A 22,270-nucleotide genomic window follows, 5' to 3' on the forward strand; every position below is an offset into this window, starting at 1 on the left:
CCTCACCTAACCACGACACAATGACGTTGTGAGTCGGTCCGACTCTTTCTCGGGCTGTAGCTCTCAGTTCTGGTTACTGCAGACAGTTTGATTCAGAGTTATTGTGCACAGTGTTCCTGCTTTCATGACACTTTAGCTAACATTTTCCCATTTTTTGTCCCTTGACTACCACTGTTTTTGAGTCAATTTGAGTGAGTGAGTGACTGAACTGCAATAATGTTTTTCAAAAATAGATTTTGATGTGAAATAACTACCAAAGTGAATATCTTATCGATTAGAAACATGGATATTGCTGGTGACTAGCGGAAGCCTTTTACATCCAAATTCAATCACTTTTCAGGAGACCCAAAATACAGGATGTTTGTTTTTTCATCATCTATGAGAGTAAGCCATTTTAATGCTTTGGATTGGTAGAGTAATTTGTTTAAAATAAGAAAAGAAAAATAGCACACACGTGTGGACTGACCAATTGAGGGCCTGACGCTAGCAATATGTTGAATCCAAGCTAACAAACACTCATAGCCAAAAAAGGATCTAGATGATCACATACTGTACAAAGCTTTCTTTTCAATGCATTCTAACACACCATTTTAAAATACAGGATATTTTTTGACTTTCAAATAAAAACTTGCACCAGTAACAATATTGTTCATGAGGTAATGTAATGGCACAAGGCATGGTTGATTTAGTGTACACTTCTGCCTTCATATAATAAACTGTTCTGTTTCTTTGTTTTGCTTTTGCCTACTGAGCAAAAGACAATTTCTGTCACAACCACTCACACTGACTGAATGTCTATAGCAAGTGGTTTCACTCCTGAGGGATCAGGGATAGGTTTTGAGTGATGCTTTATAGCTACTAGTGTCACAAAGACACAGACACTCCCCTGGCAGATTACTGGGAAGCTTATTCCATTGAAATTCATAGAAATTGGATCAAAATGCGGAGCTATGCTTCCCTTTACTTGTTATTTTTTTTGTGCGTGTGCGCTAGTACTGTACTGTGATTTAAAAAATTCAGAATAGCTGTTTATTTTATATTCAGCGAAGACAATTCAATTTTTTTATTTTTAGAAATATATATCTTTTAGATCATCAAACAAATGTGAATATTAGACAAAGAGAACCCAAGTATGTTATTTTCAAATGGCATTGTTATTTATTAAGGAATTATTATTTTAATGAATTTATTATTTTATTTATTTATTAAGCAAAACTGTGTGGAAAAAAATATTTTCCCATCGAAACCTAATAATTGGTTGGGCCACTCTCAGCAGCAACAACTCAAATCAAGGTTTTTCTATAACTGGTAATGAGACTTTCACATCTTGTTGGAGGAAATTTTGGCCCACTCTTCTTTGCATAAATCATAATTGCTTTAATTCAGCAACACTGGAGAGGTTTCAAGAATGAACAACCTTTTTAAGGTCATCCCACAGCATTTTAGTTGGATTCAAGTCTGACTTTTGATGATGCGATGATTTTTTTTATGACCTGCTGGATGAGTTGTCACTGTACTTAGGTTAATTTGTGCCAATTTTGCCCCTTTTTTAATTATTCATTTATTTTTGTGGGGTTGCAGTCACTCCTGGAAGGTTCATCATTTCTTCCATGTTTTCCTCGTTTGTGGATAAAAGCTCTCACTGTGCATTACTATATTTTTTATCTGTTTTTGAATTGCTTTGGGTTGTGGCATTTTGTTGCAGCTTTTTAACATATTTTGACCAACATCATTTTGCTAGACAGGTTCTATTTTAGTGATTTCTTGACTGAACAGGTCTAGGTGTAATGTGACTTGAGTGTGGTAAGTGAAAATCTATTTGGCTTTTCAAAAAATGTGATTAGCTGCAGCTAATTCATGATATTTAAGTACTTTTTCAAGCAGGGCCTGGTAGCTTTGAATTTTTTTTCCCTTAATAAAGTCACAATTTCAAAAAGACATGCTATGTTTGCTTGGGTTGTCTTTGTCTACTGGCCTGAATATTATATTATTTGTTTGATGATCTTAAAGTGGGGAAACTGGGGGGAAAAAATCCACTTTGTTGTAAATATTATAACACTCAAACTGTCAGCACACTGCAAATAACATTTCTTAAAAAAAAAAAAAAGTTATTCAAAATAAAAAGGAAAAAGTTATTCAAAATAAAAAGGAAAAAAGATGTTGCAGTACCTGTAAGTACTCTGGGTAATTGCTTTTTTCTATATCGTATAGGAAATTAGGACATATATCAAGTTACAGTATGTTTCTTATACTGTACATGTAATTGCATCATCTTCCTTGCCCAAGCTTCCACTGTGTGACTTATACCAACATTTTATCAGTGCAGCTCCCTCAGGCCACAGATGCTGCATTGTCGGAAGCTGCATCATTAATCCACTTGGTCCAAAGTTGAATCGCTTGCAGTGTGCCACAGTTTGATGTTTGTATTCTAACTCATCTGGGGTTTGCGTGGTGAAGACATTGTAATGTTATATGGATGTGTGTATACATGAATATTGTGCTGCCAGATCGGCTCTTGAATATATGTGCATAATTTCAAATTCTCAGAGAACAAACAGATGAACGTGACTGTAAAATGGAACATTGGAAATGGAATAGCAGTGAATGTCAAATGTAATCAACTGGCTAAATGACGGCTACCAAAAAAGAGGAATCGACCACATTGCTATGACTGATGACAGACACATTTCATATATATATATATATATATTTTTTAATCTACCTCATAGAAGCTTTGTTAAAGGTGTATTTTTGTGCACATTATACAAAAATAGGTTTGTGTCCCATCCATCCATCTGTTTCCATAGGTATTTAGAATAGCTGCTTCTTTGAGCTTGGGGCAAAATGTCAGAACATTTCATGCATGTGGGTGTCACAAAAAACTAATTAACAAGGATGCCTCATTTTTTTATCTCATTTTTTTTCAATCAATGTGATTAAAAATAATAATAATAATAAATACATTTGATTAAACAAATTAATCACTCACTTAGCTCTGTGTGAATTCATGCCAGAAGGACAAGTGACAAACTACTCAGCTACCACAGCTTTACTTCATACCACTCGACGGTCATCCCTGTCCTGTGAAGCTGAGGGAGGATGCGAGTAGCAGAAACCAACATGGTGGGTGTTCTTCTGTTGTTTAACGTTGATAAAAGACTCGAGGGCTTCATTCTCTTCCTCCAGCATGACCAGGCCGATCGTTGAAAGAGAGCAATTACATGGTGGAATAGGCACTGGGGTCTTGCTCTACTTTTTTACTAGGAGGAGAATAAAGGGGAGCAGAAACTGGGGAGCTAGAATTTTATGATGGAAATTATATTTGAAATGTACCCATGTTTAGTAGTGTTGGGAATCACATATTTAGACATTTGAAGACAGAAGCCTTTCCTCTAAAATGTCTCTTCTCTGAGTTTATTCTAGCAGGACCTGTAAGGATAATTGTTTCTATGTTGTGTGGTTAGGAAGTTGCTTTACAGTACCTTGAGTAGATAAACCTTCATCGAGGTCTCATTTTGGCCTTTGGACCTAGGCTTTTTTATGCTAATGCTTAATGCTCACATTTACTTTAAGTATTCAAGACTTGAATGTGAAGTATTATTTATGGGAAGGCTCAGTGGACCTTTGAAACTCCAGGACACTGTTAAAGCTTTGATTTGGTCAAATAAAAAAAAATTCTCATTCCCCTACTGCAAGAATAAAATGCGTAGTGTACCTTACCTTTGATGAATACTGCTTTCAGCGATAAGCTCTCATAACCAGTTAATCATAGACAGTTTCCCCTTTGGCTTATCATCACTGATACCCTTGTGAAAAGGTATACACTTAAAAAGAAACTATTTGAAATATACAAATTTGGAGGTAAGGGAGCAAGTGAGGTTAGATGATGCTGATCCGCTTTGTCTCCTTTGTCTCGACAGTTTTCTTGTTAGGCTTCTGGGTTCTTTTTTTGTCTTTTAGATAAAACATATTTTGAAATTTTAAGGTAAATTCTATGTTGTCTGTCCACTGAGAAGTTCCAAGTTTTAAGGGGCCACCATATATCCTAAACAAAAACCATGAATGCAACACTAGGTTTTGCTCCTGTTTTTCATGAACTGAACTCAAAGGTCAAAATGATTTATAAAAATGCTTATTTCTCTCAAATATTGTTTACAAATATGTCAAATCTGTTGTAGTGAGCAAACTGAGCACCATTGCCAAGATAATCCATCCACCTCACACAAATAAAATGTAATCTAGAGGAAATTGCATATTCATATCTTTTTTAATCAGTCTTACTGAACGCTTATTTTCCTCTTCTTATATGATCATTGTGATAACTGGAAAGAGAGAAGAAGCAGCAACAATGAGCACTATAGACAATAGAGTGATTGCACTAGTTATCCAGCATCAGCGTCTTATTACTAGAGAAATTGTCTTGTTGCAAATACCCCGGTGCTGCGGCTAGACTCTCCATAATTGACTTTGAAATAGTTTTTGCCTTAACTGTAAAAAAAGAAAAAGTCTTGAGATAACCCCATAACACCATAATAGTGTGATCATATCTTCTTCTTCTTCTTCTTTTTAAGCATTGTCTTAGACAGGTAGTGTTAAGGGGTAATTTTAAGGTGAAGTCTGAAGTGTTTTGTTCTTATTTTTGGCACTAAGCAAGACCATGACGTGTGTTTATAATCTACATTTGCATTGTCGAAGTGATGGCCTCTCTCCTAGAATTTCACTTTTTTTTGCCTGTAGATTATGACCACTCTTGTCATTGGAAATTCATCCATCGATAAAGAAATATTTGACGATTGACACACTGAAATCTCACATTCTTTGATTCAGGCTGCAACTGTGTGCGTCATTACAAGGCTGATGCAATAAATACATTACCGTAACAAATATTCACACCAAAATTCATTAACGATTATGGTTATAGAGTAATCATTATGTTGTGCAGCTGAACAGTATGCATATGAATTCTTTTTATCATATTATTTGTACGTAGTATACTGAAATAACTGTCCTGTAGTAATGTTCTTGATAGAAAGGTGCGAATGTTTGGTGGCGGTCGGAGGGGCCGTAGACGCACACTGGCAGCCTCGCTTCCGTCAGCCTGCCCCAGGGCAGCTGTGGCTACCTAAGTAGCTTACCGCCACCACGGTGGGAATGTGTGAATGCATGAATAATCTATCCTTTGTGAAGCATCTTTGAGTTTCTAGAAAGAAAAGCGCTATATAAATCTGATGCATTATTATTAGAATGTAAATAGTATGAAAATTCGGACAAAGTGTTATGGAAGGGAATTTCTACAGGTTGGCAGCTGTGACAATGATTCAATGTAACAAGTTTGGAAGCAGCTAAATATCAATATGCAACATTCGTATCTGAAAGTGTTTATATTTTCGAAAGATCACTTCTGCAACATTCCTAGGAAATAACAATGTCCAATCAGTGGTGAGATGCGCTTAGAACAGGCACGTGGGCTGCTCATGTGGCCTTGGACACCACATTAGGGGGTTCTTCTGTTTTATACGTTTCACGTTATACATTTTATATCCCAAAGTATGATTGATTTCTCCATAAAACCATGAAATTCTGATCATTTGCTACCGTTGCCAATGGCTACATTCAGGCTACAGTCTTTCCACATCTATTTAGCGCTACCTCTGTTAAATAATTTTCACACATAGTTGTCTGTCATCCCATATCTGCTTCTTTGCTTCTCAGTCTGCCAGACATGTCTGTGACTCCCTGTGTGACTGCTGCTTGACATCCTGCCTGGTGTTTATTCTGTGTTGCTACAGGCAGCAATCTAAGGGGGTCTCTGGTTGATCTGGCTGATCTATGCTTCAGGATACCAAAAACCCAAAATGGATCCTATATCTTCTCTATTGGCCATTTCAATCAAGTCTAAGCTTTGTACTCACGTGTATCAGGCACATCTGAGCTTGATATCCACTGTCAGGCTATCTTCCAATAACCTTTGAGCCCAAAAGAATAGTTGCCATGGTGACCGTACCCATTAGACATGACAGGATGATCCAGTAGTCAAAGCCTCAATGATCCTTAGCAACCTTTCTCCTTGGTTCTCTCCAAACCAGCTCTTAAAATGAAAGTTTTGGGTGGAGTTTTTTGTGTCCCGGATCCTTAAAAAAAAAAAACGCAGAAGAAGAAAAAAACCTATGAATACTAACACTGAAGAAGTGACACTTTGTTACAACGCAAAGTAATCAGTTACTAACTGTACTCTACTTACTCAGAAACTGGGCAGCAGGACGGTATTGCAACATATCAACCACTTAAAGGTTTTGAGGAGAGCAACTGTATTTGTTGATGTAGCTTCTCAGGGCTTATTATTCATGTAAAATAGCACAGATGAAGCCATGTGGTTCAGAATACGTCATGTATTAATCATGTATGCAGTCAAACCCTGTTTGTTGTCAAACCTCTGAGGTTTGAAAACAACGATTCTATATATTGCATACATCAGTATTTAACAATGCATGTGTGATTCCACATCCAGAAATATGGAAGTCATCATTATTCTGAGTAGCAATTACTGTACATGCCTAGATGTTCATAATCCTCTGATCAAACTATAGGTTGTTTTTTGCTTTCTATTTTCATCTTCTCACACTCAACACCTCCTAAATGCATGTGATCTTTTGCTTCCATCTCTTTTGTGTCCCTCCACTCTCTCTACCCGATGCCGAATTCATATATTAATTCCAGCCTATCCCCACCACCCCCATCTATCCTCTGGCCTATAACTGTAAGCTTTGACTAAGTGTTATGGTGGTTCCGATAGTAGCAAGCAATGGAGCGAACAAGTTATTACGGGACAGGCAAATAGAGGTCCCATGAAGCATGACAACCCCTTTCACACACCAAGTATAAAACAGAAGTGATGACATTATACCACGTATACACACACACTATAAGCATTAAATCCTTATTTCTCTATTTATGATAATTAAAACAGGCATGCAGTACATGCTCGCACACAGCAGCAGAGACATTACTATTAACTCGGAACTAGAATATGTCTGTCACTGAATGGTTAACATAAGCAAGGCATGTGTGTGTCATATGATAGCAATTGACAGTAAGTCAAGTCAATTTTCCATGACCCTATAGAAGTTCATGTGACAATAACAACTCATAACATCATGGCTGATCACATGCCATCCATCATATTTCTTGTTATCACTTATATGATTCACTCTTCAATTAAACTAATGGGCAAAGTTGCTCAACAGTGTCAAAGTTGCAATTTACTGTAATAGACACTTCAGTAATAAGACCCACTTCACAATCTAATGAGATGTAGTAATACAAGAGCTGTATGAGAACTCTGTCATTAAAAAGATAACCATTGGTTTTGGTTTGCAGTTGTGTCAAACTGTATTGGAACTGCAGATAGCAGTTTCTAGTATTTCGACTCTCATGTAGCTAAATGAGCCAACCAAAATATTAGAAACATCTCTCAGTAAAAAAGCATTAAAGCTCTATCCTGCTGCGATCTACAACCACAACGCAGTAATGGTAAACTAATGTCCCAGTGACAGTGTCAATCAAATGAGGTAACTTGCTGTATTTTTTTTTTTTTAAGGGTCTCAGTATGATGCATTGCCGTTCTAAACCACTACATACAGTATTGCAACCACAATAACAATCGCATTATTTACTCTGACATAATTGAGCATAATTTTCTTTGTAAATGCGTCATTAGTAGATTAGATGTAAACGCTAATGCCATTTTAGGGGTGTGACAACCAGTCACTTGTTTTGAGTGTTGCTCAAAGGAATTAATCATATCATTTTGTACTAATACACTGACTGTGCCAATCAGCCAGTTAATGAAAGCATCAATGGCAATATTGTGTGTAACAAAGTGTTTCCACATTCTGCTTGTTAAAATGTACCTGTGCGCTGTAGATGTTTGTTTCACGAGCCATTCATTTTAAGTTGTCAGACGTCTGTCAAATATACAGCAGCAGACAAACAAAGGCCAAGCATATCGAGCGCAATAGTGACTTTAGGTGAGCTGAGTAGAGGATGATCTTTGATTGCTGCTATTCTACAAATCATATTGTAGTCATACTATATCTATGTTATCCACAGTACATAGAGGACATATGAAAATAGTGTACTGATGCAGCCAAATAAAAAAAAAGTTTAAAGTTTAAAAAATATATACAGTAGGGATGTCAATTGCCTAGTACCTGCCGATTTGATTCGTATCACAATTCATAGGTCACGATTCGATTCGATACCGATTAATCCCGATACAAATCTATAAATTGATTGTTGCGAAATTTAGAAAATACTAATCAGTAAACTTGTACATGTACACTGTAAGATTTGTATGAACATTTTTTTATTTATCTGAAAATTCAGGTTGCAGTGTGTTTCATGTTTGAAATTAAATATTAAGGCTTAATGTTCCATTAATGTAACATTCTTCTATGCTTAATGTGTAAATCCTAACCCTAAGTAAGACGTTTTGTTGAATATTCCCATAAAGCCGCCTATTGAATCGATTTGAGAAGAGCGCACTGTAATATCGCGATATACTGCCAAATAGATTTTTTCTAACACCCCTAATATACAGGAAATCCTTGAGCTACGTCGCACGCGACCTACGTCGTTTCGACTTTACGGCGCCCGTAACTCGTCCGTAGAATTTCCCACAGTAATCACGGCATTTTAAAGTTATTTAAACTTGTGCTGTTGTTACCTCCAGCAACGGACGTCCATCAGCCAGTCGACTCGCCATCAGGCGCGTCACATTTCTGTGTTTAAGCTTGAATTAGCTCCGCTCTGTCGGCCGTCAGCAATAAATGCCCGTGCGTAAACACGAAATATTTTGAAGTAAATATCGACTTAAACGGCAAAATCCTACTTAAGTCGAAATTCGGGTTATATCGCCAGCGTAGGAACGAAACTTGATTTTTGGGGTTTTTTTTAGTGCCATTTTTGGTGCTGGGGAAAATTCCATTGTGATTCAAACAGCAAAACAAATGTGGCAGATCCAAGGGTGAATGTATTTTCATTTAAACTCATTGATATTGACTTAAAATGGCAACAAGTGAAAATACAGTTGACACCTTCATCCAGAATCTAACCAAAGTTCTGTTTGTCCTTGGCGTTTACACTTGCTCTCCACTACTGATGCATGTTTATAAAAAAATAAATAAAAAAAAACTCTTATTAACCCTGACTGTGTCTTTTGCACAGACTGATGTAATTACCCAAGAACTTTTGTGTTTTGCTGTTAAAGCTGATGAAGATGTGATGCGAATGATTGTGATTATAGAATGCCCTGTACAGTATGTGTAGCTGGTGGGCATGGAATATCTAGTATATAGAATGGTCTGGAAGCTAATTGCTAAAGTGAACTTCTATTAGAGCTGTGTGAAGCCAGATGGTGTGTGCTACTACCCCCCTCTTTTTAAAATTGCCCCGTTTTTGCATGTGCACAGAAGCATGTGATATGTCTGCCCCCTAGTGGTTTTCATCTCTTCACATTTCATCTCTTTTTTTTCTCTTCTCATCTCACCTCATACAGGACTGAATATTCTGAGCCTGCCAAGTCCCTCTGCTCCTACATCTCATTATATCACACAGAAGTGAACGTAACTGTGGCAGCCGAGCTGCCAAAGGAGCCAGCAGCCCCCCACCTGTAATTAGCATCACACAAAGTGACTGCGCAATGAGAGGAAGGAAGTGTAGCTGTGACCAACTTCTATCAGCCGTGGACAGACTCGGATTAGCAAAGCCTGGAAAACTGTAGCCGAAGGATGATAACTAATTTACCCCCCTCCCCCCCTTCACATTTGAGTCATTTTAAAGAAAGTTCTTTAGGAATGTGAAATAGGTCTTAGCGTGCTGAAGACACACAGCGGGACTTCACAGTGCCTATCACCTCTCTGAGGAATATGCAAAAGTAGTGGATTTCGACATCTCCACTTTTCTGAAGTGCTTTAAGTGTGCCAATTAAGTCATATGAGGTTTATTATCATCCCAAATTCATTTTTAATTTATGGTACTTTATCATTCGTTTTGATTAAGTGCGTCCTGGCAATTGGTTGCTTGCGAGCATGGATAAGTACCGTACCCAATGAGGATAAAAGAACACACAATTCAGATTTAACTTGAGCAACTTGGTGGCTGTTGGTTGCACTTTTTACATTTAAGGCAGAACATGTTTATGTTGTACGCTTGTGGTGGCCCCAGACTTTTCTTTCATTGTTACATTCAAATCTTCTTTGACTTTGCCAGCTAGCACAGTAACCGTTTTTGTGGCACAAACCGATTCAGTGATCTACTAAGGGTTAATGAGTATGCCTTAATAAAAGGTAAACATTATGATTTTTAAGTTATGATCCTACATACGGCAATAACATCACTATTTATATATATATATATATATATATATATATATATATATATATCAGCATTTTCTTCTTCGAACAGTTACTGGACTGGCTCTACCCCGCCGCACAGCCGCCACCAATGGATTGTAAAACGAGGAGATAAATGCAAAACAATGTAGTGAAAAGCATCACAAAAGTAGTGCATACAGCAGCAGCTTCTCTTTACGGCTTTGCCAATTGTTATCAATTAAATGCTGATACCTCTCCCGAGACTACAGAAGGGGAGATAAAATGTGTGGACGTTACTGAAAAAGTTATTTTTCACCTGTTAGACATCTGGTCCACATCTGTTTCTCCTTCTATACAGTATATCCCATGATACCTACAAAGCAAGGAAGTTGCAATCGAGGTAGGTGAAATGCCAAGATTGTGGTGGGATATAGGGATGCAACCAGCAGTGAAAGAAGGAGAGTAGATACTTTCAGTGTTTTACAGCCTATACACACTATAATTGAAGCATCATCTAGCCTGAGTGTGGTCAAAGCATTCTGCATCTCATTCCAATTACTGTACAGTAAATAATTACCAACAGGAGGACAACAGAGAGAGAGAACGAGAGAGAGAATGCAGGAAGACACAACAGTGCAAACAACACATGGTCGACAGGAGGAAGCAAGGACAGTGATGGGGCGTATTTTATGGAGAGATGTGGTAAACAGCTCACTGTTGTAAATCAAGTGGCAGAGTAGTAAGGCTGCAGCTTGCGTCCCCCAGCCACCCTCCACCTATGAAAACTTAATGTATACTGCAGTTCATTATGAACACTGCAATAGTGTTTTGAACTATTTTTGTTCAAGTGTATCCTATTTACCAGATGCAGAATCATATTTGACTCCACAAACAACATCAAGTATTTATTCATCCAAAAAGCCTGCAATATGTGTCAATTAGAGTAAAGGTACACATTTTGCCAAGGTATAGTACAAAAATATTTTTTTGATTGCAGGCATAATAGGGCACCTCAACACTGTTGTGCTTTGGGGACATTAATACCTTGTTCAGGGTCACCTCACGCCATTGTCATCATTGTGTGTATGAACGCTTTTAGTACGAATATGAACCGTACCTGCACATCTGTGGATGAGAACCCGAGCTTTTCATGTCTGTTTGCGAAGGTGCGAAAGCCACTGGGGAACCGCAAGGTCCAACTTTGATCCTCCTGACAGCTTTGCATGAATTACATTTGGTCCAAAGTAAGCCTGGTCAGATTCACTGGTGGGGAATTTCATGTACCATGAGCTCACCTGTCACAAGAGGTTTATGTGATGAAGGCCAGTGTGCACTACAACGAATGTTTCATGATCACTGGTTTCTGTGTTTAAAAATGGCAATGTGCAAAAATATTCATTTATAATACAGAAATAAAAGAAGAGCAAGTTAAGATTTTCGCTTTGATATACCTTAAAAAGCATCTGTTTGAGCGCTGTCTGAACGACTTTTCATGTATGCTTCGTGAATATTGTATGTAAGATGATCATACATGTTTATACTTAAAGCAGCAGGAACAGCAGGAGGGATTTTTTTTCTGGTGTGTGTGTCTATGCTTGTGTGCATTACATTACCCCTGAGCTTGTGTGATTTACTTGTCGTGATACATTCAGTTAGGCCCAGACAGAGTATGAAGACATTTGTTAAAATATTCATCAGAAGTTGAACTGATTAAGATTTTAAACTTGCACATATCCTACAGTATAAAACACTAACCAAGCCCATCAATGCTATAGCAACAAGTCTGGAAATAAACATTATATAGCATCTCACAAAGCGTCTCACAAAGTTTCAACAAAAACTTACACCAATATCACAAAAGAATAAGGCAAGTGATGAGACTCAATACAATTTAAATACAAGCCAGCGTGTTCAAAATTCACATAAAATGTTTAACTTTAAAATAAAATAAAAGAGGGGCAGTCGACCCTGCTTATAACTCAAAACACACCTAACTTAAAATCATCTTTCCCTATTGAAATTAATGGAAATGCTGTTAATGTGTTCCATCTTACTAGTGTAATTTGTAATGTGTTTTGAATGAGAAAAATAGCATTCTATACATTACATTACAAATACCTACATACGGTAATGACGTCATGAATAATTAAAATAATTACACATTTTTCACAATTTTGTCACACTTTGTCTTTCAATGCACAATGTGCTGCTCATTCTGGTGTGTGCAACTTAGCTACCTGGGTGCTGTATAAGACAGACATACTGTAGACTGTAGACTCAGCTCCTACCCTCAGTATACACTGTATTTTCTTAAACCTTCTATGTTCTTAGTCTTTATGTTTTGTTTGTCTCAAATGTTGTTCACTGCTTGCTGCAACAATAATTGGCCTACGGGGACACAAATAAATTTGAACTTGAACTCAGCTTCTCAGTACAGCAGTAATAATAGTCATTCTTTGCAGAGGATAAAGATTATATGCTCATGCGTATTTTCAAATGATCTCTCCACAAGTGTTGTTGTATGTTTGTGTTCTGATATTTGTTGTTTAAAGGGTAACAACCTTGCCACGTAGATGCTAATTGATAGCCAATGTGTCTATTGGGTGGTTTAAATACACAGCATGCACTTTTGTTTTATGTTTAGTTTGACAGCAACCTTAAACTGAGATTTGCAATAAAAAGCTAAAAGCCTCTTTTTTTAAATATATTTGAAAATTGCTATCTGCCAAAGTGCCGCTTGTTGTGAAGTGAGTGAAGCCACAAGTTTGTGTTCTTAAGTCAAAGTGAACAAATGTCAAGAAAATGTTCTTAATTCTGTCTCCAGGCACCATTGGAGTTGCGTGTAGTGTGAGAAAGCTGTAAAAGTAGGAGGCACACGTCCTTTAAAAATCAGCGATGTTAAAAATCAGTATGTGTGTCTATATCCCACTTAATGTGTTATGCACGCAACGGTTTTTGACACAGCACCTTTTTTCTCTCACCCAAAAAATTGAGGCAGGCTGCCTCAGTCGCGCTCTTTTTTTTTTCTTTTCCTTTTTTCACCGCCTGTGTGATTTGCAACCGCCTTTCAAGCCTCTGCAGCTAATGTGCCGATCAAGCCCCCATTGTTAATGTTGCAGCACTATGATTTCCCTTTGTGTGTGTTTGTCTGCACTCCCAACGGGACTGCAGTGACATCTGATAGACAGACTCTGCATTTGTGCTTTTTTAACCCATTAAGGCCTAAAGCGCCTGGCAAACCATGCCTCTAAAACCTATGGGTGACTTTTGAGTCACCCCCGAAAAAGTTTTCCTGGAAATTCAACAATATTAAAAACATATATCAGCTCCTGAAGCAGATAGAAACATAATTCCAAAAACATTTTAGAGCTTACACCTGTGGTGTTCACACAAACCTAAGTTTAATCTTATAAACCCTCAATATATATATTTTTAAAATCAACAAACAAATGTCGCATCTGCGGGTGCATAACTCCAAATATATTTACCTTCAACACTGGAGCGCAGTTGTAATAAACTCGGAGGATCGGGGTAATTATTCGTCGTCCATTCCGTTACAAAGCCGTCAAAATTTTCAACATCTTCATTGTCTACAAACATATTTCTTAACAGTATGTCAATGACGACTCGTTACACTGATTCGAATACCTCCCGCGCCGTTGTCAATCGCATCATTTATTTAATAACTCCCGCAAATCTGCGTCAACCACAAACGCTCAAATAAAATTCCAGGACATGCTATGCCCTATCGTGCATATTCTGATGCATTTAAATCGGATAAAAGACGAAAATCTGGTCAAAACACAGCGCTCCCGGCTTTAACTGTAGAAGCGCGGTCACGCGCTCTCGCTCTTAATAGGTCAAACCAGGTAATTATGGAAATGCTTCTCTGCTAAGAGTCCAATCTGCAAGTAATTGGTAGCATGAAGTACTGGCCAATTTTAAATCACAAGGGAGGGGGAGATGGGTCTTATTTTATTGCCTGCTGCCTCGTTCAGAAAGTGGGCGGGTGGAGCATCTGAATTTGATTAGAATTAATTAAGGCATGCCTCCTTGACTACACACCAGTACATGAATAGGTGGCATGCCTCACTGCTCGTTGTTGGGAATTCAACAGTATGTGCGCACACGTACATGCACATACATTTCAAAAGCCTCCACGGGCCTTCAAGGACAGAGAAAACATGCAACAAGGAACCTGAAAGACTCACACAAGATACACAAGACAACAGTTTTGCATACTATTAAATGTAAAGTAAATGTTATACTGTATGTTGTACCTCAATTATAATAAAACATAGAAGGAAGCATCTGGCATGCAGGTTTTAGTTGATTTTAGCTCTGCTAATATTCTTAGAGGCCCTGTAAATTTATGACATGTCAGGGGTGCAAAACATGACACCCCTCAAGTGCTAGTAATCCCCAAAAACTTCAAAACACTACAAAGGCTTTCCTTTCTTTCCGGCTTTAAGCCTCCCAGATGCAAGCACGATCTTGCTATAGCAACCTGAAGGTATCTTGTAATGGGCATTTCCTGTCAAGCTCTTTTGGCCTCATCAACAAAGTGTTTGCATGATTGCTAGGCAACACGGACCACACAAAGTCAAACTTGGAGCTGTAACAAAGTGTATTCAGGCAGTGAAACATTACTTTCCAACGCAGCCCAGAAATAAGTATTTGATTGTGTTTTGAACTTTTTATGAGGGACCCAGTTTGCTGTTTATAGCCTTAGCCTGAGACACTTTTGTGATTTGACATAAAAAAGCTACTGGTAATATAAAATACTCCCTCCTCATTAGCGTTGTTTGCCTGCAGTGTCTTCATAAATAGAAACTTGTCCCTTTCTACCTTCCTTTTACAATTGCATTACAGTCGTACTGAAATTTGATTTACGCATGCTTTAGCCTGATTCAAATTCTAATACTATCTTTCAGAGCTATTTCCAAATTATGTGTGTAGAATAATAAGATGCAGTGCCTACTGGCGTTCTAGCAGTCCCTTCTTTTATTTCATTCAGCAGCACAGTTTTCTATTTCGGTGTGAAACTTCAGTAATTTATGGAAACCCTGTTCTAGCAATTAAACTGTAACCTCGTACCTTGATCCTCTGTTACCCTCTCTTATCTGTAACCCCAAAATATAGATCATGTTTTATTTGAGGTTGCTCAGATCACTCAAATGAGAGATTACAATTGTAATCTGGGTCAACTAACTAGTGCAGCCTTGGGTTTCTTTGAACTACTTTAATACGTGTTATGAAATGCTGGCGCCATTTCATTGAGTTCTTTTTCAAATAAAGATAGTTTAGTGCTTTGGCTATACAGCTCCCAAGTGCCTCTTCCTTGCAGTCCTTGCATCCTTTTCCCTTTTCACCCCCTACATACTTCATTCTCTCTATTGGTATGGGACTCCTTACCACCGCCAACATCCATACTGCTTCATCCATCCTCATTGGATGCTTTTTCTTTCTCTTGCAGAAGCTCCCGGTCAGGACTTTGTAACGTTGGACTACCGTCTGCGGTACTACCCCAGCATCACATACGCTGTCATTGGGAGTGCCATCATCTTCGTGTTGGTTGTGGCGTTGCTGGCCTTGGTGCTTCATCATCAGAGGAAAAGGAACGTTCTACTTCCTACTGGTGGAAGAGGAGCCTCTCATCACCACCAACCGTTGCTCCTGTCCCGCTTGGTCATCTTGGATCGCGGCCACATGCATCCTGGTGATCCGGGTCTCTCTCCCGGCTCCCCCTCGGCAGCCGAGCAATATAGCTCGTCTCCTCAGATGCTGCAAATCCTGTCTGATACTCTTTGTCCTACTGCACAGCCAGTGGAGACACCGCCGTCGTACTCTCAGGCCGTCATGGATGTCAGGTAAAAAAACGTATGGCTTTTTTTCTTTTTTGTAACTGCAAGGCACCTACTTTGCTTGCCTTGAAATCGTCTAGACCGGGGCCATCAACATTCTGCCCATGTGCATCAGGTAGCCCCCAACGGCCACATTTCTGTTCTAGTCATGGGAAAATTGTGATTTTATAGGAATAAAATGTTTCATTTAGATAGTTATGTTTCCTGACTATTATGAGAAATCATTAACATTCTTAATTGCTAGTTATAACATATAATAATAAGTGCAGCCTGACTGATTTTGTATTTGTATTTTTTAGCCTGGTGCTAATGTAAAAAATTTGCAGAAAAAATTTGGATAACCATTTAATCAGCCGATTAATAAAAAAATAAAAGTCAAGTGAAGAAAATAACTTGGCCGATTTTCCAGCTATTTTGGGGAACCTCATTATCTTTGTCTTATGTTGTATTATACACAAAATAAATAAATACAAATAATCAGACACTTTTTTTTTGTGCTGATTTTTGGGTTTATTTAAAAAGAGCTAATATCAGCCGACTAAATATATCAGCCCCATTATTACAGGTCATTTGAACACATTTCTTATTTCAGTAGTTTGTACCAGACTGGTAGCTCTTTGCATTAATCAGTTCCCAAAAAGCAGTTCTCAGCTTCAAAAAGATTGGTGGTATACACCTTTCCATTGACAAAAAGAGATATGACAAGGTACTATTTTTAGTAACTGGTCCGCTGGGTTTCAAACATGCCTAATCAAGGTCATCTATTTTGAAAATAGACAAGCGATGACAAAAAATCAACAAGCCGTGCGTGCTGTGCCATGGCATAAGTGAACCCCTACTATCTGCAAAATCGCATATCTTCTTCGGTATCACAAGATTTGGTTTTATTTCTGTGGAAAATATATTTATCATTAACTAATTATCTTAAAATAAAATAATCTGCAATACATTCCTATAATACAGTAGTACTCCACATATGTGCTTTTCCTTGTTACCAGGTCCTTTACATTCTTTTGAGTGTTTGACTTTGTGCAGTATCTCTTTGTGTTGCTTTTTCTTTAATGCCTTAATATGCCGCCCAAACGCCATGATAATTCTGAGGCTGCTAGCGAACAGCCCAAGCATTTAAAGGAGGTTATGATGCCCCAGGAGAAGGTAAACCTCCTGGATACGAATAAGAAAAGTGTTGCACTGCAGTGAATGGGAGGACCGTATGGATGTCTATAAAATTCTGCACTGCCATCAACACTACACGTATAAAGCCTTCTTCGTCTTCATGAAAAAACAACTGCAGCTGCCTGCCACCTTCTTCGTCAAGCCCATTGGGAAATTCTCGTCACAATATACAGTTCCTCCCGTAGGGCCCGTATCTCACTGAGTGGCGCCGGCTTGCAAGTGTGCACGTAGCGAGCGTTGCTTTTACGGTAGGCTTCCTTCAGTGTTGTAAAATGTTGCAAAGACACTTGCCACACTCTCTCAAACCCTCGTTATGCTCTCAAACTGTTTTTCTTGTTGCAGAGAAATTTTGAACTTGTTCAAACTTTTATGGCGACAAGAAAAACAGTTTGAGAGATACGGGCTTCACAAAGACACGGGGGGAGATTTAACTTCATCGTCGTTACAGTATGGTAATAAAGTTGGGATATTTTTTTTGTCATGCACTAAATTGTATGTGCTTAGTTCAAGCCATTTGTTTTTAAGGGTGAAGCAATATTGTAAGATGTATTACTGTACTTGAGTCTCTCCTTTGCTCTAGCAATCCATAATAGAAATTGTCAACACTTGTAAACAAAATATTTTTATTTATTGTATTTCTGATTTATAAATATGCATGTCCAATGAAGACATTATTCACTAGCCACTTTGTGACTTGTGCTTACGCTCGTCACGTGTTTTTGTTTTCCTCCAGTCGGCCTCCCTGGTTTGATCTGCCGCCTCCTCCTTACCTCCCAGATGGGGAAGAAGGTTCCGAGGGCCTGCCCCGTTACGAGAGCCCTTCTGCATCACCCACCCTCAGAACTATATCCTCAAACAATCAGTCCGGTTCCAATTGTAGACAAATGGCGGATCAGCTTTAGCTACGCTGTAAGCTACTCCAGGACTACACAAAGTCGCACATTCCACAGCGCTGACCTGCTGAGAACACATACAGAAGACGGAACGCCTACAGTGAGCATTCAAAAATGTTGTTTTGTATCTTGGCTCCCCCTGGTGGACATTTTTTCAAAACTCTTCCTTTCAGAATGAGCCGTTCGTTTCAATTGGATTGATTCTGCATTAATAGCTATTTTCTTAAGCAGTGACCACAGCCTTAGAGAAGTATCTTAATTGTGTTAGTAAGCGCGTGTTAAGAATCTCAATACGCTTTTATTTTCACTGTGTTATAACAGTAAATAAGCAGTCCAACAGGGCAACTCTATTTGAAGTTAAAAGCTACATCAAACCTTGTTTTCAGCCTTCAGGATATTTGCTGGTATTGTTTTACATCACAATGGATACGCCGTTTGAGGATTTATTCAATATTGTTGTTATCCAGCTTAAGGTTCATGTAGTGGGAAGTGCCTTGTCACAAACTTACACAAATTAAATGGCACAGCAATGCATTGAAAGACTTAAACTTGTAAACGAAAAAAAAATGTGTTTCCAGCTATAAAGATGCCTACCTCCCAGTCGCACATGAACAGCACAGAAAAAGGTGAGAGTCAAAGGCCTGACTACAACTTTTAAAAAATACAGTGTCACGTCAATGGCTGTAGGGAAACGCATACATTTTTTGTTTCCCCTTTCAATAATGGAGATATATTAAAAGAACACGCCAGGTATCCTATATTACATTATAATGCAGTACAGGAAGTATTTCAAAGGTTTACACTGACCCTGGCCTGACTTCTGACGGTTACATTGGACCTTAAGATGGACATCAAGTAGGTTACTGTATATCGACTAAATGCTCTCAAAACGGCTTTTCATAGAGGGCTATTGTATTTTGACAACTCCAGTCAAATATCCCCTTTCCTTCTGATTTGTGACAGCATATTGAAAAAAAAAAATTCATGACCAAGCAGTGGTACACAAAGAGTTTTGGGATATGGGTCGCCGTGAAGGATGGGAGTCACATGACAGCCCTCAGATGCAGACTGAATGGCTACATGGGTAATGACGAGGAAGTATTGTTATTCTCACACACTTTGGTGGCACCTCGGTCAAAGTCACCTCTGCATTATTTTCCCTGAATGGGAGAGGGGGGTTGTGTGTGTGTGTTAAAATTTAAGTGAGTCCAATAGAAGTATAAAAATAAAAATAAACTGATATTTTATACCTTCTATTCAGTCAATTTTCAGATCTCAGATCTATTGTTTTCTTATTTGTGTAAGACTTAATTAAGTTAATACACTAAACAGTATTTCAATTTAACATTAAGCTTGGGAAAAGTGCTTGTAATATACAAAAGCAGCTCCATAGGTCCCCACATTTGTAGTTTTATTGTTGTACAAAAGAATGTATTACATGCCAACTTAGTAGCAGTCAATGTAAGTACTTAAATGGACTTTAGATATTTCAACGGAATTGTTTGGCGGAGTTCTTTAAAAGCAATGCTAGATATGTTTTAAACTTCTAGTCTCACAGTATTTTCTTATAGCTTTTTGTTCTTTTTGCTTTTTTACTCTATAGGTTACACACCAAACATGAAGTGGACCAATTACATTTCATGAAAATGTCCTCCATTTAGCTGTAGCATTCCTCAACCACTTCTGGTCATTTTCCATATGAAGACCAACCATGTTATGTTAGAGACAAACAGCAATTATGTGTTTGTTCAAGTTTGTTACGTACTATAACAATACGTCGTCTTTTTACTACGACAAAAAAAAAAAGTGGTACCCCATAACTTAGAGAGAATAACCCTATCATCATATGTTTGGGTGATACATATTGGCAGGCCATCTTCAATACATCAAATGTTATTATCACTTGCATAATATTACTGATTACAATTGTGTACAAGTTACTTCCTTATGAAATGAAAAGTGTTTGTTTGTGTATTTAATACCTTGAAACATGGAAATTGGTTGTATTTTGAATCTTTTACAAACATTCACTGCTGATGAGCTATTACGAAAACAATAATGCAATATTGTCTAATATTACTCATGCTGGGGAGTGTCCATCTATATTGTCAAATATTGCCATTTTTGTCGTTGCTTGATTTCATCTGGGTGACTTTGTCAGCAAATTTACACTTCTCAACTTAAGGGGGAGCTCTGGTACAAAAAACAAACAAATACAGAACAGTATTCATTTATGTTATATAAATATGTGTATCTTTAATATGTTAAGTTTGTCATTTGTGGTACGATGTTTCAATGACATGAATAACTGAAGGATTTGTTTTTATAGTATTTGTCGTATGTCATTTTTGCTTCAACCCTGTAAATAAAACTTTGCAGTATTTACATTGTAATACAAACAAAACAAGTTTAAATAACTAACAAGGTATGAATTTGAAGCTTTTTCTACACCAAAGGAACGCAATGCTGTATGTGCACTTTTCAATGGAACAATTTGAAAGATGGCACTTTGCTGCAAATGGAAGCATTTCTCAGGACACAATTTTTAGATTTTGTTTTTTTTGTTACTTCCTTTCGTGTACTACATATAATTTTTTTTTTAGTCACGTCTCATTTGTGTCATAGTTCAAATATTTCAAATGCCTTATTTTATGCAACCTGTACAATAAAATGTAAAAAAAAATTATCTTTGGGCTATAAATAAATGTTACTACATATATGTTTCATTTTTTTAATGCAAGCAATTTAATGTTGTTAGAGGGTTGTTACTGTAGTTGTGCGTTCATCCACAAGATGTCACCCTCAATCGTGGAATGAAAGCGTTGAACAGCTCCATTCTTTTTCATAACTGGGGAGCTTTCTCAAATATTTATATTATCCATCCATCCATTCATTTTTTTGAACCGCTTATCCTCACTAGGGTGTTAAAAAAAAAAAAGGTTTTACAGTTTGTTTGCTATAAAAAAAAAAGAGGAAGAAGAAAAAAACTAACTACTGTCATTGCTCATCTGAATTAATTGAAGATCAATATCTGCCCCCTCTTGGATTCATGGCAACTATCTACATCTTATATGAAACCCCCAACTCTGTGAGAACATAACTTGCCATTATTATGTCCACCCCCCACAATGTATTTGTGTTTGGCTCAGATCACTTGTGATACCATCAGCACAAACTGTGTCATCATTGTACCAGTTATAGCACTTCATCATCTGCTATCACCCTACAGCCCCACCCTCATTTCATCCATCTCGCAATTAATTTCACCACCTTCACACCTCCCTCAGTTCTCTTTAGCCAGTATTCAACTCCACTGCAAGAGGCCCATATTTGCTCAGCCCCAGCCCTTAACTACACAGACTTTAATTAAAAGCCTGCGGGCCACTTGGTCACATCTCTCTTGTGCTTTGTCACTCTGCCCGGCAGCTGTTGGCTTTTTGAGAACAACAGCTAATCAGGATACCTTCAATTATGGCTCTGCAGGCATTAGTTTGGCCGTGATGAAATAATGGCTACGTTGCAATGAGACTCCAAGTCAAATTAATAATATTCCATTAAATTTCACTCCCTTGGGTGTCTCTTCGTGCATGTCACAGGCAACATCCGCATGGTGCCTGTTCAGATGGACACAACCCCATGCTCGCTCTTGACACTTTGACACTGGCAAAACCTAATACAGTACTGCATGGTACTATTTCCAGTACTTGGAGTTTGAAGTGTGATTTGACGATGCCGCATGGGTAACGTAAACTACTGCTGGCCATCCATTGATTGAGCAGATTTGTCATGTCATTACATTTAAGGATAAACAAGTATAATTTACACATTTTGACACCTGTGCATTTGGTACCTGGCCTTTCAGTGGGGACTTTTTCAACTTAATCCACCATCAATGCCACCATTATCATATGGCAGTTATCAGAATCCGAATATCCTTCATCATCATGTACGAAATAAGAATTTG

At 37.9% G+C, this 22,270-nt stretch overlaps 1 protein-coding gene across 1 annotated transcript in view; it reads left to right on the top strand.

Annotated features, from left to right (window-relative positions):
* The window catches only part of LOC147175870 (low-density lipoprotein receptor class A domain-containing protein 3-like), a 61,497-nt gene extending 40,505 nt beyond the window's left edge, over positions 1 to 20,992 (top strand). The window contains exons 5-6 of the mRNA XM_086074888.1: positions 15,850 to 16,243; positions 18,147 to 20,992. Coding sequence (XP_085931014.1) covers positions 15,850 to 16,243; positions 18,147 to 18,315 — 563 coding nt within the window. The 3' untranslated portion in view covers positions 18,316 to 20,992. The remainder of the gene's footprint in view (positions 1 to 15,849; positions 16,244 to 18,146) is intronic.
* Positions 20,993 to 22,270: the final 1,278 nt, after the last annotated feature.

The sequence above is a fragment of the Leptonotus elevatus genome, chromosome 4 (genome assembly GCF_054856555.1).
Source record: "Leptonotus elevatus isolate MCC_2025b chromosome 4, RoL_Lele_1.0, whole genome shotgun sequence".
NCBI lineage: Eukaryota > Metazoa > Chordata > Actinopteri > Syngnathiformes > Syngnathidae > Leptonotus > Leptonotus elevatus.